Source organism: Macaca thibetana, chromosome 4, assembly GCF_024542745.1.
Source record: "Macaca thibetana thibetana isolate TM-01 chromosome 4, ASM2454274v1, whole genome shotgun sequence".
NCBI lineage: Eukaryota > Metazoa > Chordata > Mammalia > Primates > Cercopithecidae > Macaca > Macaca thibetana.
In genome coordinates, this window is record NC_065581.1 from 25,756,197 (window position 1) to 25,775,346 (window position 19,150).

Consider the following 19,150-nt stretch of genomic DNA (forward strand, 5'->3'; position numbering starts at 1 on the left):
CTTCCTGGTTTCTTCTATAGTCTCCTACAACATCTGGCCTACCATGCCACCCAGTCCTCTGGTGACCACTCTGGGCTATAGCTATACTGGACAACAACTTTGTAACCAACTTTACCCCAGCTTGTTGTTTCAAACAGCATCATGCTATTAACACTCATCCTTTTTTGGCAGTCTCATCCTACCTAATAAGGCAGAACCCCAGCTACTCCTCCAAGCCTTACCAAGTTATTTTGTTGTGTATACGAGTATTTCTCACAAATGCTTAGGAATAAACCTTGCTGATTGCTTCGTCTGTTGGTGTCCAACATCAGTTTTCCTCTCATCTCCTTCTCTGGCTCATGCTTACTGGGCATGGCTGGATCTTCTGTATCAGACTCCCAGGGCACTACTGGGGCTTTCTCTGGGTACCAGTACTCCCATCCCCAAAAGCTACTGATGTCTTTGCTGTGCTTCTAAGACACTTAGTGAGCTGAATCCAGGTGTTCCATGGGATGTGGAGAAATGCCCCCTCCCCCATTATCTGGTCACCTGGTTACACAAAGGAACTGCTCCAATAACCTAGAAACCTTGACTGAAAAAAGCTGGGCCTTCAGGTTCTGCCTGAAGATCAGTAGTTTTTCTCTCTCAGGCTCAGTTAGGGATTTCTGGGGCCGGGCTGGAGACAGACATCACTTTGACCTTCTGATCCCCTTTCCCCCAGAGGTCCATGAGCTTCTGTATCAGTCTGAGTTATATCACAAAATCAAAAGCAAATCTAGGTATTTCTGAGAAGAAAGATTAATATAGGGGACTGGAAGATTCCACAGATGTTGGAAGGCTAGGGAAGCAAAAGTCAGGTTGGTTACTTTCAGAAAACCTGGGACATTACACTGCCAGTGATCCCAGCCATGTGCATCACAAAGTGGATGTTTTTGAGACGGACCCCTAAAGTCACAGGCAGAAATCCCATGTCTAACATGACTGATTCTCGCTTATCAACCTGCAGCTGCCTCCAGAGCATAGTGGTTTCTCACTGAGTTCAGCCTGACACATTGTGCCAGCATGTCCTCATTTGTGGAATCTGAATGGAATCCTGAGGATTGTAGCTTCCAGATATTTGTGCCTCTGTTACTGTGGAGACCACAGAAGGGTGGGAAAGGCACTGAGAACAATATCAGGGACAGTGTCCTTTCTCCATATCAAATGCCTGCAGGGAAGACATATTGCCCCCCTCCATGGGGAAGAATGCCATCAGAAGGCCCATTTACAATAGCACCCCCTTCTGAAAGCCGTGGAAATGAGTAAAACAAGCACGACACTTGAGAAAGTATTTCCATCTAGGTTGAAACTAAGGAATTATTCCTACCACACACTACAAACTCCAAGTCTTGCAGACAGATTTAATACACTTTGGAAGAAATAGAGAGAGGAGCCAAGAGCTGATAAAACTCCCATCTTTGAGGCATGGTGCAGTGTTACAGCAAGAACAAAGAGGATGCTGTGGAGCTTCAGCTCGTGCTGACCAGCTTGGAGTGGCAGTGTCCAGAAGCTGGGCAGACCACAGACCCCATGAGCCCCTCAAGGGTCTACAGCGCTGGGATGTGCTGGGTGAAGCGTGCATGGGCCCACGTTCTGCAGCTTTCCCCTCACGCTTCACTGGCCTTTCTGATCTGCAATTTAGCATTAGGGGCCAGTGCTACAAAGCAGAGGAAAATATGAATGATTGCAGAAATCAACTTGGAAATTTGGAAGATGTTCTCTCAAATTATATAATGTTATTGCAGAATTAAAATGGTACAGTAGTTAGCTTCCCTTGAATTGGTGAAGGAATTTCCTACCTCCTCCTCCCCACCTGCTGCCACCAGCCCACCCACATACACCACCGCATCATAGCTGGGCCTCAAACCAGCATGGATGGCCCTGTGCAGGGGTTTCAAAATGTGAGAACAAAATCGCACACGACTGGCTTTTATAGTCCAAGGCTGTAGGGGTGGACTACAAGGAACCTACGTAAATATGTTTGCATATTTACGTAGAAAGAATAAGGTAAGGCATGTGTTAGATAGAAGAGAAATCAACAGGTACACTTATGAAAGAGCACAGTTCATTATAATAGCTGTCACATAATGAGCGCAGGCCGTATGTTAGACCCTGTTTTAAGCAGTTTGTATGTATTAATTCATTGAATTCTCACAACAATCCTTCAGGGAAAGTGCTACTAGCATCATCCCCATTTTGTAGGAGCCTGCTCAGGCACAGAGGGATGAAGTAACATATCTTAATCATCCAGGCATAAAGAGGTAGCAGCTGGATTCAAATCAGCTGTTGTTAGCCTTTACATCACACTGCTGTGCTTATATTATTACGGGGAAATTGAGGAATATTTTCATTTTCAATTTCTTAAAGTTCTCAATGACAATAATAATACTAAAGCATAGAGTGTAGGAAGTAAATCAACAGAAGAATATGGAAGAAGTCCCTAATATAGAGGAGAAAGGAAACAAAGGAGGAAAAAAATGTCAGTGCGGAATTAAAATGGAATTAGCAGCAGCAAGGAGAAGACAGATTTGAAAAAGGGAAGAAAACAGAGATTGTATAATAAAAAATGAAAACTAGTTAATTAAACATCCAATTCACCGAGCCTACAACTTTAAGGAAATTACATAGAAAAATGAAATAGACAACTTAAATGTATAGAATAGTGTGAACTCAAATCATTAAAAAATTGGATTAAAAATATATACAAGAGCTGATTCTTTGATAAAAGAAGATGCCACTCAATGCAATAAAACAATCCACTACTCAGATTAATCAGGCAGAGATATTAAATACAAGCAGTTATGAGAAAATAGGAGACAGTAGCATCGAAAATGTATAAAAGCTAATTATAGGGAAAGTACATAAGTAAATGATTTTCTAGGAATTAAAATTTATAATTATAAAAACTTTAATTACATAATCATAATTTACTTATTAAAATTTAATATTTTAAATATAATTTAATTATAACTGTAGAAATTATGATTTCTAGGAATTATACATTTTGTGTTTCTAATTTATAAATCTGAATAAAGAAAAAAATTATACATGTCAAAAAACATCTAAGAAATGAAGAAACTTGTCAAAAAGTTATTCGTTTTAAAACACAGAAACAAACAAATATATTCTAGTAGTTTCACTAGAAAAATTATATGAGAGTTTTAAGGAGCAGAAAATGCCTATTTATCCTGTGCAGAAGAGTTCCAAATAGTTTATATATAGCACTCTATCTTCTGAAAATGGAGCTTAGCTCCTTACTCCTTAAGTGTGACTGGTGCTTGTGACTTCTTCCAGAGTACATTTGTACATATTAATTCATACAAAACATTAAAAGGAGAAAAAGAAAAAAGAGAGTAATTTTACAGTGGAGCAACCTGACAAACACTACCTCAAGCCAGGGGACCAAGATCAACTCAATAGTAAGAAGCCTTGTTGACAGTGTGTGGCCATAATATGATGTGACGAGAATGGCAGTTTACCTCCATGGCCTTCCTCTCAAAAACACATAATTCCAGTCTAATCATGAGAAAAATATCAGACAAATTTCAATTAAGGGATGCTCCACAAAACACCTGACTGGTGCGTTTCAAAACTATCAAGGTCTTTAGACATTTTCGACTACAAGGTATTTAGAATACATTTTAGAAACAAGGTAAGTCTGAGAAAGTGTCATACCCAAGAAGAGTCCAAGGAGACATGACAACTAAATGTAATGCGGTTCTCTATATGGGATTCTGGAACAGAAAGGACATTAGGTAAAACTAAGATAGCTGAATAAACTGTGGACTTTAGTTGTTAATAATATATCACTGTAGGTTTATTAATTGCAACAAACCATAAGATATTAAACCATAAGATATTAATAACAGAGGAAATTTTGTGTGAGATATAGAGGAACTCAATAATTCTATAAATCTAAAACTGTTCTAAAATCAAAAATTTATTAAGAAGAAAAATGGCTATGTACCTAAAACATTTCAGGTCATAGATTGAGATGGAAGCTTATAACTTAAAAAAAAAACAAAGCTACTATAGCAAAAAATAACACACCTATATACATAAACAACATTTTAAGCTCAACTATACACACTAAATAAAATTCTAGCTAAAACACTAGCCAAATACATCATGTTTTTAAATTTTGTAATAGCCTATTAAGAATAAGAAGAGATCATCCCAATAATACAAAGGTGGTAGGCTATTATAATTATAATGAACTTACATAAACTTATTCAGTTGTTATCACAGTGCCTTGATGTAGACTCTATTATTAATTCCATTTTTCAGGCAAAATTTGGGGGCCACAGAGAGCTCAGTACCTTGTCCCAGAACACACAAGCTGGAATTGGAATGCAGGTGTCTGATTCCAGGATTAAAATACATTTTATAAAACTTATGTATTCCCATAAAAATATTTAAAGGTAGTAACAGAGTAGTTTAATATAATTAAAGGACATGTCATACCAATAACCAGCAGCATACCTAATGGTGTAATGTGAGAAGCAGTCTCAGTAAATGCAAATATAGCTGAGGTGTCCATTCTTACCATTCCTGTTTTGTCCATTTTTTTGAAAATACCAGTGAATTAAATTACCCAGGAGAATGAAATAAGTGTTGCAAATAGTAAACATAATCAACTACATTTTTCATTATTTGTACATAATTTGTCTTTCTTTATTGAATCAAAACCCAATGGGGAAAAACCTGATGAAAATGATAGGAAAAAGAGCTCAGTTACACAACAATTAAAAAGTACTTTACAAAATTTGTGAAGGCCTTAACTGAAAATAACTATTAATTGCAACAAACCATAAGATATTAAACCATAAGATATTAATAACAGAGGAAATTTTGTGTGAGATATAGAGGAAATTTTGTGTGTGATATATATAAAATTCCACCTTGGACTGAGTAAAAGACCAATACTAGTACATGGGTAGGTATCCCTTCTTGACTAGAAGACAATACTATAAATGTGGCAATCCTTCTGAATTTAATCTGTCATATCAATATGACTGATCAAAATTCCAATGTAGATTTTCATGGATGGTGCATTGGCTGGGTTGGGAATGGGGAACTAAATGCTCTCAGAGTTGAACCAAAGGTAAGAGCTGGAACTTAGCAAGAGCATTACTACACAAAACGAAACCATGCTGTTCATTCCAAGAGCATTTGCTCCCTTTCAGAGCCAAGAAAATGGCATCTTCAAACCTTGTGATCATACATTACCTTTGGGATTTCTCTACAGGGATAGTGGATGAACTCTTCCCGCTGTTGTCAAACTAATGTGTTTGGACTCAACCACAGGGATATCCCCAGAGTTCCTATGGAACACTAGCAAATTTTGTGTAAGCATAAATTATAGTATTAAGATGAAGTTTAAATACTTCTATGATCTAACCATCGCCTATTTTCCAAGTTTCATCTCTCCCCAGCCCCAGACAAGCTAATCTTCCATGTTTCCTGGTTATAAATGGCACATCCAGCTATCCCAGCTGCCCAAGCAGGGAACTTGGGAGTCATTTCCAGCAATTTCCTTTCTGTCACTGTCCATATCCAATCGGTCACTGCTCCCAGCCAATTCTTTCTCTAAATCAGTTTCTTCCCATTCCCATTCTAATCTTCTCATCCCAGAGCCCTGCCTGAAAAGCTCTCCCCTAATGTTTGTTCTGACCAACTCCACACATTCTTCAAGTCTCTGTTTGAGAAATGCTTCTGAGGGAGCCACCTCCCCCATTACCTCCTAGGGGACAGAAGTCCACTACACAACTACAGAGGAATGTCTCTCTCTGTCTCTGTATTTCTGCATCTCAGACAGATACCAATCCTCTCCTTCTTCCAGACTTAGGGAGAGTGGGAGAAAAGCATTCTGATTGTGACTTTGCATGCTCTTCTCCTCTCAGGCTTTTGTTCAGTCCGACATGGGCTGGCCCTCATCTTGCAGCTCTGTAATTTTTCAATTTACACCCAACAAATGAACTTGAGCATTGCCATTCCGGCTATGGTGAACAACACAGCTCCACCTAGCCAGCCCAATGCCTCCACAGAATGGCCCTCCACTGACTCCCAGGACTACTGGAATGAAACTCTAAAAGAATTTAAAGCAATGGTAAGTTTAATGAGACTCTGGACTCTTTCTTTGACTCAAATAATTTGACTTAAAGACTTACAGTGAGATTCATTTAACCACTAAGTATTTACTGAACATGTACTATGTGCCAGGAATGGCACAAGTACCTAAGTATCAGGCCAAGCATGGTGGCTCACACCTGTAATCCCAGCACTTTGGGAGGCCGAGGCGTCCTTACTAAAAATATGAAAGTCAGCTAGGCATGGTCGTAGGCACCTGTAATCCCAGCTACTCTGGAGGCTGAGACAGAAGAATTGATTGAACTGGGGAGGCGGAAGTTGCAGTGAGCAGAGATCGTGCCACTGCACTCCAGTCTGGGTGACAAAGAGATTCTGTCTTAAAAAAAGAAAAAAGAAAAGAAAAGAAAAGAAAAGAAAGGAATAAAGAACATAATAAGTATCTAAGGGGATTGCGTCACTACTTAGTGTCTATGAGTGTAACCAGGGGCTAAGTTAGAATAAATGAAAAATTTTACCATTTAGGGGACATAAATTCTTCCCCTACAATGATGAAAATCTGTACAAAATATATTTCACAGATTTGTCCGCTTTCTCTTCCTTCCACATATTTTTTTAATTACCTTGCTTACGATGCTTTCTTCTTTATAGACTTTGTTTCTTTACGAGCTCTCTTATATTTTAATTTTTGGTTAATTGTGTCAGGGTGAGTGGAAAGAGTATGTTGGGCATATATTTTAAATACATGATACTGGTATATTGGGGCAACAGAAGAGATGTAAAAAGAAAGATAACTGCCAATTATTTTTTTGCCTCTCAAGGCCTCACAATGAAAACTGTCAATTCTTCAACTAAAGACAAACAGTAACTCTCTTTGTCATCTAGGCCCCTGCATATGACTGGAGTCCTGAAATCCAGGGAATCATCCTCAGCTCCCTCAACTATGGCTCATTCTTGGCTCCAATCCCTAGTGGCTATGTGGCTGGAATATTTGGAGCCAAGTATGTGGTTGGTGCTGGCTTGTTTATTTCCTCATTCCTGACCCTCTTCATTCCACTGGCAGCTAATGCAGGAGTGGCCTTGCTCATTGTCCTCCGGATTGTACAAGGCATAGCCCAGGTACCAAGATGTTTTCCAGATATAAGTAGAATATAGGTTCCAGAATGACCTCAGATCTCTAAGAATGGAATTTTTCCCCCCAGGTTATGGTATTAACTGGTCAATATTCAATTTGGGTCAAATGGGCTCCCCCACTGGAAAGGAGTCAACTCACCACCATTGCTGGATCAGGTAATTGATACCCTAAACCCCACTTTTAATGCACTGTCCAAGAGAACTCAGCAAAGTCCTGTCAATAGAACCAAGATCTTATATATCAATCACTCTGTCTTCATAGTCCTTGCTTTAAAGCACTACCCCATACTGCCTTTCTTGATTGTAACTGAATGACCTGAATGCTTACTATGTGCCAAACATTCTTGTGTTTTGCACATATTTTCATCTTATCCTCAAAGCAATTTTATAAGTCAGCTGTATATAATTACTTCCATTTCACATATATGGAATTTCAGACACAAATAGAGTAATAACTTGTCCAAGATCACATAGTTACCAAGTGAAGGAGCAGGATTTGAACCTAGATAGTTTGACTTGAAACTCATACCTTCCCTCACTGTGCAACTCAGCATTGTAGAAAGCACATAGAGCCCCAAGATGGGTCCTCTCACCCAGAACATCCTCGCTTTTTCTGTTCAGGGTCAATGCTGGGGTCCTTCATCGTTCTACTCGTTGGTGGTCTTCTTTGCCAGACCATAGGATGGCCTTATGTCTTCTATATCTTTGGTGAGTTTGCTTTTCAAATCTCAAATTTTTATGACAGAGAATTCTGTGATTCAATTTGTCTATGGTTAACCAAATCCTAATAGATATGGATATTTACATAGCTAAAGCTGGTAGTGTTCAGAGTCAACTGTGTTTAACATTTAAGTTTCAGCAGCCTTGAGTGTGTAGGTAGAACAATCTTATGACGTAAGAGGCATCATAACATTCCTTACTGCTTCTAAATTTAACCTAAAGGAATTCAGAGCAAATTATTTCATAAGATGTTGAAATCTGGTCGGGCGCGGTGGCTCAAGCCTGTAATCCCAGCACTTTGGGAGGCCGAGACGGGCGGATCACGAGGTCAGGAGATCGAGACCATCCTGGCTAACCCAGTGAAACCCCGTCTCTACTAAAAAAAAAAAATACAAAAAACTAGCCGGGCGAGGTGGCGGGCGCCTGTAGTCCCAACTACTCAGGAGGCTGAGGCAGGAGAATGGCATGAACCCAGGAGGCGGAGCTTGCAGTGAGCCCAGATCTCGCCACTGCACTCCAGCCTGGGCGACAGAGCGAGACTCTGTCTCAATAAAAAACAACAAAAAAAAGATGTTGAAAATGTTATCTTAGGTTAGGCGTGGTGGCTCATGCCTGTAATCCTAGCACTGTGGGAGGCTGAGGCAGGTGGATCACATGAGGCCAGGAGTTTGAGACCAGCCTGGCCAACATGGTTAAACCCCATCTCTACTAAAAATACCAAAATTAGCCGAGCATGATGCTGCTTGCCTGTAATCCCAGCTACTCAGGAGGCTGAGGTGGGAGAATCGCTTGAACCCAGGAGGTGGAGGTTGCAGTGAGTCGAGATCATGCTACTACACTCCAACCTGTGTGACAGAGTGAGACCCTGTCTCAAGAGACAAAAAAAGAAAAAAAAGAAACAACAAAAAAGAAAATGTTATTTTAGTCAGACTACATTTTAGTCATGCTTTTTAATTTAATATATTCTTTAAAATTTCTCCAGCTATTATTATGGCAAAAACCACAATTACTTGGGTGCACCAACCTAGTATCATAGCCAGAAAGTTGTGTGACTATGACCTAATCATAGGTAAAATGCTAATTAGAGTAAGAATCAATCAGTGGAGCCTGTAGGACAGAGCAGATTATGTAAGGTTCAGAAGCAGACATAATATACAGAGAGATGCTACAGAAAGGTTCCAAAGACACATGGAAAGTTCCAGAGGCAGTATTTTACTACGTTACAGTTTTACCTTCGTGGAACTGTGGTTGGAATCCGCTTAGCTGCTGTCAGCTAAAGTTTGTTCAATATTTGAAACATTCTCCAAAATCCCACCCCTAAATTGTTTATGGTAATTCCTTATAGTCCCACTAGTGTGTTCATTAGCGGGCGGGCCTCTTAGATCAAGGGTTTCTGTAAAATCAGGTCAATATATTCACCAAAAAAAATATGTAATGATTCCACAGCACACCAACCTTCAAAGTTTTTATCATGAAAACATTCAAAGGGCAGATTACAAAAATTATTCAAACAACGAGAAAATCTTACTGTGCTTATGGTTTCGAGAAACAGTAAGGAGCATATACACAATAGAAACTCACTCAATATTTGTTGAATAAATATTAACATCCTCCAACCCCAATGTGCAACATTGCTAATTTTCGTATCTATCCCTCCCCACTTGATTAAGTTCCCTGATGGCAAAATTGTGTCTTTGTCATTTTATATTCTTAAAATGTAGCAGAATGCCTGGTGTATAGTGGCTGCTGTATGATATTTGTGAAGGAATTTGTAAATGACATGCTAGCCAAACAAAGAGAGCTCATAAGATTTCTTAAGATTCTAAAAAGGGAATTTGAAGATGGGCCATATTTCCACTCAATACTGATAATGTTAAATCCCCCACTCTGTAATAATGTATATATCAGAAAAATGTCTTTGCTGAGGATTAATTTCATTTCATGTCTAGAAACTGGGTAATTAATTCCACATAATAGTGTACTGCTTCTCACTCATATGTGCTTTGAGGAAGATAAGAGATAGATACGGAAAGGTTTAATGATGAAAGGAACTCTGCAAAGCATGACTAGCAGGAGGGATGCCGACTGGTATGTGAATGGTGAGGGCATTTTCAAGCACGTGGGGCAAACACGCTACTAACTTGTAAGTGTGCTATAGCTTTAATAATAGTGTGTTTCAAAACCTCCCAAAACTCAGTGGTTTAAAACAATAATCATTTATTCCTGTGGTTCTTTGTGGGACAGCTGGGTGGCTCCACTGTCTGTGTCTGTCATCTGCCTTGGTCAAAGGATGAGCTGGAGCATAGTCTTCCAATAGCAGTGCACAAGACCCAAGAGGATAAGTTTAAAAAGAAATGTTTTTTAATGCCTAGACTTGAAACTCCTCCATGCCATTGGCAAAAGCAAGTTGTATGGCCAAGGCCAAAGTCAAGTGGTGAGGAAGTACCCTCCCCCTGTGATAGGGCCATGCAAGGGATAGATGTCAGGAAGAGTGGAGTACTGAGGCTAGTCACTCTGCCAACCACAGGAATCATCTTAGAGTCAAACTGAAAGAAGTACTTCCATCCATCCAGTGCTAACTGGATCCTCTTTTCCTAGGAGGAATTGGCTGTGCCTGTTGTCTTCTCTGGTTTCCTCTCATTTATGATGATCCTGTGAATCATCCCTTTATCAGTGCTGCTGAGAAGAGATACATTGTGTGTTCATTGGCTCAGCAGGTACATTGAGAAATTCCTCTGACATTTCTGTATGTCCCTCTAGATGTCTCAGAGATGCAGAGTGCGATAGAGAGAGCTGCCTTCTGATGGAGGGGACATTGCTGTGTGCTTTCTTCTAGGACTGTTCACCAGGCTGGTCTCTTCCCATTAGGGCTATGATCAAATCCTTACCACTCTGGGCCATTGTAATCTCTTATTTCTGTGAATACTGGCTTTTTTATACAATTATGGCATACACACCAACGTACATCAGCTCGGTACTTCAAGCCAACCTCAGAGATGTAAGTATAGAGAAAGCTCATTCTGATCTTCTGTTTAAATGCTTAAATATAGGGAGCTCATATATAATCCTGTGTCTCTCCTATGGTCACAAAATCGGGGGATTAGGACCAGGACCTCCATGTAGGAAATGGAGTCTAGTTAATTTGGATTCTGATTGATCTCAATGTGGTTCACTACTTACTGCAGCAGGATGATACATATGGTTCTAGGTCAGTTTGATTTTCATATACTATCATATTTTAAGGGCCCTGTGCAAAATTTTTATACTCAATCCAATCAAAATTTGCAAACAAGATGCTCTGCTGGTAGCATAAATAATAAAAATTAGCAAAACAAATTCTGCCTCTGAGAAAATTGTGACAGAGAAACATAAACAACATATGCTGAAAATAAGATATTAATAGGACATAAAGTCCCAAAAAAGACTTACCATAGACATTTGTGGAGTAATGTTTGTTTTAAAAAATCATTTTCATTGTTCAGTTCCCACCTATGAGTGAGAACATGCGGTGTTTGGTTTTCTGTCCTCGGGAAGGGGAACATCACACACCGGGGCCTATCATGGGGAGAGGGGTGGGGGGAGGGGGGAGGGATTGCATTGGGAGTTATACCTGATGTAAATGACGAGTTGATGGGTGCTGACAAGTTGATGGGTGCAGCACAGCAACATGGCACAAGTATACATATGTAACAAACCTGCACGTTATGCACATGTACCCTAGAACTTAAAGTATAATAATAATAAAAAAATCATTTTCATTCAAGTATAACACATAGAAAGAAAAGTGCATATATGTGTACAGCTCTCTGAATTTTCACAGAAGAAACAGATGCTCTGAATGGCTGACAGGAGCCTTTCAATTCCTGCTAGATGGATGTCTTAAAAGTGGCTAAGAGTGTATCAGATTTCATAACCTGTTAGTGACAGTTCACAAAGCCAGTGTTACTCTTGTACTCTCTGTACTCAGGAAGAAGCTTTCTCATATTGATTGGGTTCCTCTGGTGAAAATGTGCTAAGTAGCCAAAAGAGAGCTGATCTTCTTAGTAGTAGTCAGCATCTGCATGCAAGCAGGCTGCAGGCACTGAGATTAGAAAGCCCCAGGAGGGAGTGGCTCTGGGTCTTTTCAAAGAGGAGGAGGGCCAGAAATTAAACCAGAACCTTAATCCAGGGGATCAGGGGACCAGATAAGCAAGAGGCCAGTGCTAAGCAATAGACTTCCTGAGGCTGGCTGTTGGGAATGGCTGTTGGGAATGATTTGTCTCTGGTGTGAGGCTGGGTGGGCTTGACCCTCAGAGGCCAAGGCTGAGGAAGAGGAAGATGGGAGAATGAATGGAAAGACAAGTTGTGACCAGAAAGCAGAGCTTTCCAGGCTAAAAAGTTAAGAGACCTGGATTCTCATCGCCCTCAGGGTATTTTCTCACTAAGTAACGTAACCTTGACAGCCTTGGCCTACTCATCTGTAAAATGAACTACTTGAACCAGGTGAGAGCTGAATCCTTTCCATTGTTTGGATTATATACAACAGAGGAGTCTCCTTTTCATTGCATTTTATTCAATAGAATTTTAATTTACAAGTTTAATTGATAACAAGAAGGTTCAACATTTTAAAAACTATATTGAAACATAGAGTGGGTCACGCGTGGTGGCTCATGTCTGTAATCCCAGCACTTTGGGAGGCCGAGGCAGGTGGATCATCTGAGGTCAGGTGTTCGAGACCAGGCTGGCCAACATGGTGAACCCCCTGTCTCTACTGAAAATACAATAATTAGACAGCCGTGGTGGCGGGTGCCTGTAGTCCCAGCCACTTAGGAGGCTGAGGCATGAGAATCGCTTGAGCTGGGAGGCGGAGGTTGCAGTGAGCCGAGATTGTGACATTGCCCTCCAGTCTGGGCAACAAGAGCAAAACTCCATCTAAAAAAAAAAAGAGTGAAAAATCTTTCTTTCATTACTCATTGCTTTTCCTAATCTGCCCTGTCCTCCCAGACCATTCCAATGATCATTCTTTAAATTTCTTTTTTCGTTTTCTTTCTTTTTTCTTTTGACACAATGTCTCACTGTGTTGCCCAGGCTGGAGTGCAGTGGTTCAATCATGGCTCACTAAAGCTTTGACCTCCCAGGCTCAAGCAATCCTCCTACCTCAACCTCCCGAGTAGCTGGGACCACAGACGTGTACCACCATGCCTGGCTAACTTTTTGTGGAGATGAGGTCTTGTTATATTGGCCAGGCTGGTCTTGAAGTCCTGAGCTCAAGTGATCCTCCCACTACAGTCTCCCAAAGTGCCGGGATTATGGGTGTGAGCCACCATGGCTGGCCTAAATTTCCTATATATATTCTTTTCTTGTTTCTTTATGAGAATGCAAGCATACACGAATATATATTCTTATTTTCCCAACTTTTTAAATACAAAACAGTATACTCTATACTCTGTAATATGCCACTATGCTTATACACTAGGTTTTTGCCACTTAATATGTCATGGAAATCTTCATATCAGTACATGAGAACCTTGCTGAGCAGTATTTGGATTGTTTCCCATCTTTGAGCAATGTTGCAGTGAAAATCTTGTTCATTTGTTACATCTTTGTGCAACTCTCTGTGGAATAAATTTCTGCATATGAGATTATTGAGTCAAAGGGTAAATGCACTATAAACTTTTATATTTGTTGTCAAATTAACCTCAATAGAGCACCAGTAATATTTGTGAGAACCTGATTCTCCAGTGTTAGCAACAGAGCATGCCAAAAAAAAAAAAAAAAAAAAAAGGTGTTTTTTGCCAATTTGATCCATGAAAAATAGTGTCTCACCATAGTTTTATTTTGTTTTCTTTCATTATGAGCAAAGTTGGATACCTTTTAACATGTTTAGGAGCCACTTATTTTTTCTTTTTTTCTGTAAATTGTCTGTTATTATCCTTTGCCTATTTTTCTACTGGATTTTGGTCTTTTAAATATTTATTTCCAGGTGATTTTTATATATAAAGAGAGCATTAGTTCTTGTTTATTTTATTTATTTATTTTTTTTGCAAGCAGAGCTATGAACATATACATACTAAAACTATATTGGCTCATTACGGTAACATGGAATTTGTATTAAAAGTGATGTGTATATAAAGAAAAGCCGCAAATGTGGACAATCTGTCCAAGGTTGTCTGTGTCATGGTGTGGGTGGTAAGGGCGCATGTACCTGACCTAGTCTCTGGTCCTCAGAGTGGGATCCTGTCTGCCTTGCCGTTTGTTGTTGGATGTATCTGCATTATCCTTGGAGGTCTATTGGCAGACTTTCTTCTCTCCAGAAAAATCCTCAGACTCATCACCATCAGGAAACTCTTCACTGCCATTGGTAAGGGTGAGGCTGGACACAGGGGTGAATGTGGGAAGCTCAGAGCAGCCTCCAGTTTATTCTGTGTTTGTCCTCCTACCCCAGGGGTTCTCTTCCCATCTGTGATCCTCGTGTCCCTGCCCTGGGTCAGATCCAGCCACAGCATGACCATGACCTTCTTGGTGCTGTCTTCTGCCATCAGCAGCTTCTGTGAATCAGGAGCCCTTGTTAACTTCTTGGATATTGCTCCTCGGTAGGGACCTCTTTTTCCTCATCCTCTCAGAAACTCAGTTCGAGTCTAGCAGCCCTAAATATACTCCGATGTGAAAGTAAAATGTGGCAGGTGCAACAGGTTGCAGGAAATGTCAGCACCGGCTCTACACCCTACATCTAAATAATTCCTAGAAGAGACTCAAAGCTGGTCAACCATTGTGAACTTAGTTTTTCTGGGCATGAACAAGAGGAGGCAGTGGCCAAGCTCAGAGTCAACTGAGGGAGACTCACACAAATCTCCCTCTGTTGAGGAATGCAGCAGTTGCCTAAGGTGGAATCACTGAAAGAATTCTTGAGATTCTATAGGGTATGCTCATGAAAATCTTTAATAAAGGCAAAGGACACAGGACTGCAGGAGAAATATCTGTCTCTGATACAGTAAATACAGAGTTGACTGAGACTTACAAACATAGCTCCCAGGGTCCTGTCCCAGTCAACAGGACATCCTTTATCTTCAGATAATGAACCACCAAGAAATGTGAGAGATGCCTTTGTCTCAGAGGAGCCAATCTCTCATCTGCTGAGGGGTCTTTTATACCCACGGAGGGTATAAAAGTTACAAGATCAGACTCAACAGCAGAAGCCAAAGCAATAACAACAAAAACCTTACAAACCAGGTGCAGACCATCAATCTGACCATCTTGCATAAACAATGTTGACAAGTTAATAGAGGTTACCCGCTTGGGAGTACCAATCCCTAGCACAGGATTATACTAATCTTTAGTCAGTACATTTCATTCAGGTTTCACCAAGGCTTACACAATTCCAGCCATCCCCACAGATAAGCACAGAGTTGCAACAGACCACCTGAGATTAACCCTTTGTTTGCACGGGAATGTTTCCCTCCTTCTCTCAGGTATTGAGACTTTCAAATGTAGGTATACTTGGGTATAATAGAGTACGATCTCTCTCTCTCAGGTACACTGGCTTTCTCAAAGGACTATTACAAGTCTTTGCACACATAGCTGGAGCCATCTCTCCCACTGCTGCTGGATTTTTCATCAGTCAGGTGAGGTCAAATGTTCTGATGAATATTCATAAGAGAAACCTATAGAGGCATGGTGTTTTCACATTTGCCTTGTATCCTACAAGATGCATTTAAAGTAGTAAAAAATAAACTAGTTTACATGATGACTAAAGATTAAAGAAACTTAAGACTCTTAAGTTTCCTAAGAATCTTACTGGTATAAACTTTACATGAATAGAGAAGTATGTGGCATTCTTCTTTTCTGCCATATACTTCATTTACTGGTGAAAAACACTGCCATATACCATTTACTTACAGTGAAAAACCACAGGAAAGTTAAAGAATGACTTTCCTGTGGTTTTGCACCAGTAAATCAGAAAAATAAATGAAGAATAACAAAGAAAGAGTATTCTTTATGAAATCAAGGCACTTATCTTTTTTGAAGCTTCAGTTCCCTCCCAGGCACTGACTAACAAGCTGTCAGGAAATGGTTGTTTAAAATGGAAATCCTCAAACTGCTCTTGTTTCTCCTGACATTCATTGACTTATTCATTCATTCATTCATTCATTCAATAAATACATAAGTATTAAACATTAGTATGTGCCATGTGCTATTTAAGTGAATGAAACACAATTCCTTCCCTTGTGAAACCTATATTGTAGAAAAGAAACTGAAAGAAATCTATGAAAATAAAACATATGACATATTGAAGGTAACAGGAGAATAGCAAATAGCGCACAAGGGGTGTAATTTCTATTTTAATCACAATGGTCAAGGAAGTACTCACCGTAACCACTTGCTTGAAAAGGAATATTTAAGCAAGGACTGAAAGGAAGTGGAAGTGTGAGACAAATAGATATCTGGGGGAGGAGTGTTCCAGCCAAGGAAATGCCGTGCTGTGGCCTCATGGCAGAAATGTACCTGAGTATTCCAGGACCAACTGGGAAGCCCATGGAAGCCAGAGTGGAGGTCGAGGAGGGAGCAGTAGGACACAGAGCCAAAGCCTTTCTGAACCAAGAGGGACAAGAACTGGGTGACAGTTAATAACTTGTAATTTTCTGCCTCCAGGATTCAGAGTTTGGTTGGAGAAATGTCTTCTTGCTTTCAGCTGCTGTTAACATATCGGGCCTGGTTTTCTACCTCATCTTTGGCCGAGCAGATGTACAGGACTGGGCTAAAGAGCAGACATTCACCCACCTCTGAGCAAACCGAGAGATGTGCTAGATCCTGGTGCTTAGTTGTTCATTGTTTTCCCTCAGAGACATTTCCCTTTCATGCCTGCTTGACTGGTAAGCTGTTAGCTAGACCCTGTATATAATACTAAAGATTTTACTACGCCTGGACATTTTACAGAGGAAGAAAACAGGCTAGTTATTTAACTGCAAGCTACCAAAAGCAAAGGTGTGTTGAGATTTCTGTGTTCTCCACTCTTCCACTGTTACCCTGGTAAAAGCATCAGGGTTTGGAGACAATTTCTTTCCAAAGCAAAAGAGGAAGCCAGACCTTGGGACTGAGAACTGAGAATCACAAATGAGTTGTACCCAACATGCAGAAGATGAATCCTCAGAGCTGTCATCAAAAGAAAGCCCCAAACAACAGAATGCATTGTGTTTTCCATTGTTGGTGAAAAATGTCAAGGAGGAAAGAACAATAATGATTCCATCATGACAAGAGGAATGAACATGTCTGCAACTAATTGGAGCAAGATAGTACACTTTAACTCTTTCCGACAACTTCCATTCTGTGGATGCCAGCTTTGGAATCAGAGCTGCCTCTGGAATACCTGTGCTTCCAGAATCAGCTTTTGGACAGTTACCTTCTTTCTGGCCATTTTAACCTCTGCCCCACATCTGGTTTTTGGCTCGGTGCAGATCTTTAACATGTTAGTGAATGGGCATTGCCCAGTGTCTCTTCTAGCCCTTCCAACAGTTCTTCATGTGTCACTGCTTTTAGACAATGACCCATGATGTCTGCCTTCGTGTGCCCTTCTGACTGTTGGAATCCCACACACCATTCAGTAGGATTCAATTCAATGTGGAACCATTCAACATTCACCTCATTAACCTAAAATGCCTTCCAAAGATGTATGTAAGACACACACTGCCCTAACCTCACTCCAAATGTCTGGAGAAATGTGTGCAGTGCTTTTGTTAAAGCCCCTATATGGGCAGCATGGAGGATCATAAGACAGTAAAACCATTTCAACACGAAATGAATATTAATGCACACACACCTTGTGGGGATGGCAGAAATCAAAACCATACACAGTATTAAGGAATTCAGTATCTCAGGAGGGCAGATAACTTTAATCAAAGTATCACACAAGTGAATGTGTAATAACTGTAGAAATAACAAGTGGTTACATGGGTTATGAGAGTGGATGATAAGTGCACTAATCTGAATGTAAGGAAGGGCCACCCCTGCAAAGTTGCAGCTGAGCTGGGATCTGAAGGATAATAGTTAACTGGTGTGGGAGACTGACGGGAGAACGTTTTAGGAAGAAAGAACAGCATAAGCTAAAGTTTCATGGCAGGAAGGAGCAATTAGGTATCCCAGAGGATAGAGAATAAGGGAAGTATGATTTGTGAGGAGGCTGTAGAAGAATTAAGGTCAGGAGCACACAGGATGATGTGAGCCCAGTGAATGCGTTGGTCTTTGTTTTGAAATCAGTGGGAAGTGTCCTTGTTTTCAGAGGCTACTCTGCATGAGAGATTAGGTTGGAGTAGGAGCTTACAGTGTAGTCCAGGAGAGAACAATGGTCTCTGGCATGAGGGAATAGACATGGTGAGAGGTGAATGGATTATTTGATTTAGGTGGATTATTTGATTTAGGGAATAAACCTGACAGACCCCATAATTAAGTGAGAGAGTGGAAGATGTCCAGAGTAACTCCTGAGTTTTGGCTTGCTGTTATATTAATGCGGATGCCTCTCACACAGATAGCAATTATACCCAAGTAAAGACAACAAGAAGGAAAATGGACACATGACTCTGGATTTCTCTTGTGAGATCTAGGCTACATTTACAAACGTATAAATCATCTTGATACAGGCAGTGATTACAATTTTTAGCATGGATGAGACATCCCATGGGTGAAAGTGGCATAAGAAAAGGAAGCTTGGGAATAAGCCTTAAAGAATTCCAGTATTTAATGGTCAGCTGGAGGATGATTAGCAGAAAGAAAGAAAGAAAGAAAGAAAGAAAGAAAGAAAGAAAGAAAGAAAGAAAGAAAAAAGAAAGAAAGAAAGAAAAAAGAGGAAAGAAAAAAGAAAGAAAGAAAGAAAAAGAAAGGGCCTGAAAGATAAAAGGAAAACCAAGAGAATATGGTGCTAAGAAAGGGAAGGGAAGAGAGAATGTTTCCAAAAAAAGTGAATAGTTACCAATGCCAAATTTGCAGTGATCAATCCAGATGAGAAGTGAGCAGAAGGTACAGAAAGGAGACCACTGCTGAGAAGTTTGGGTATGAAAGGGAGGTGTCTTTTGATTTTGTGTTGCTATAAAGGAATGCCTGAGACTGGGTAACTTATGAAGAAAAACAGGTTTATTTGGATTGTGATTCTGATGGCTGGAAAGTTCAAGATTGGGCATCTGCATCTGGTGAGGGCCTCAGGCAGCTTCTGCTCATAGTGGAA

General features: G+C 40.2%; 2 protein-coding genes and 1 long non-coding RNA gene across 7 annotated transcripts in view; 1 reads left to right on the forward strand and 2 right to left on the reverse strand.

Annotated features, from left to right (window-relative positions):
* Nucleotides 1–2,554, reverse strand: part of LOC126953008 (uncharacterized) — a 22,079-nt gene extending 19,525 nt beyond the window's left edge. Inside the window, exon 1 of the long non-coding RNA XR_007725104.1 lies at nt 222–2,554. This is a non-coding gene — a long non-coding RNA (uncharacterized LOC126953008). The remainder of the gene's footprint in view (nt 1–221) is intronic.
* The window catches only part of SLC17A4 (solute carrier family 17 member 4), a 27,111-nt gene extending 8,417 nt beyond the window's left edge, over nt 1–18,694 (forward strand). For 2 of the 4 annotated variants that reach the window (XM_050788215.1, XM_050788217.1), the window contains 9 exons: nt 5,922–6,127; nt 6,991–7,224; nt 7,308–7,395; nt 7,861–7,947; nt 10,558–10,676; nt 10,796–10,957; nt 14,167–14,531; nt 15,470–15,560; nt 16,588–18,694. In XM_050788215.1, coding sequence (XP_050644172.1) covers nt 5,922–6,127; nt 6,991–7,224; nt 7,308–7,395; nt 7,861–7,947; nt 10,558–10,676; nt 10,796–10,957; nt 14,167–14,531; nt 15,470–15,560; nt 16,588–16,722 — 1,487 coding nt within the window. In that variant the 3' untranslated portion in view covers nt 16,723–18,694. The remainder of the gene's footprint in view (nt 1–5,921; nt 6,128–6,990; nt 7,225–7,307; nt 7,396–7,860; nt 7,948–10,557; nt 10,677–10,795; nt 10,958–14,166; nt 14,532–15,469; nt 15,561–16,587) is intronic. The other 2 variants (XM_050788216.1, XM_050788218.1) reach the window with 2 other exon arrangements.
* SLC17A1 (solute carrier family 17 member 1) overlaps nt 11,540–19,150 on the reverse strand; it is a 63,250-nt gene continuing 55,639 nt past the window's right edge. Inside the window, exon 12 of one of the 2 annotated variants that reach the window (XM_050788224.1) lies at nt 11,540–12,870. The gene's annotated coding sequence lies outside the window, so the exon portion shown is untranslated. Of the gene's footprint in view, nt 12,871–14,389; nt 14,487–19,150 lie in introns of those variants that run through there. The other variant, XM_050788227.1, reaches the window with a different exon arrangement.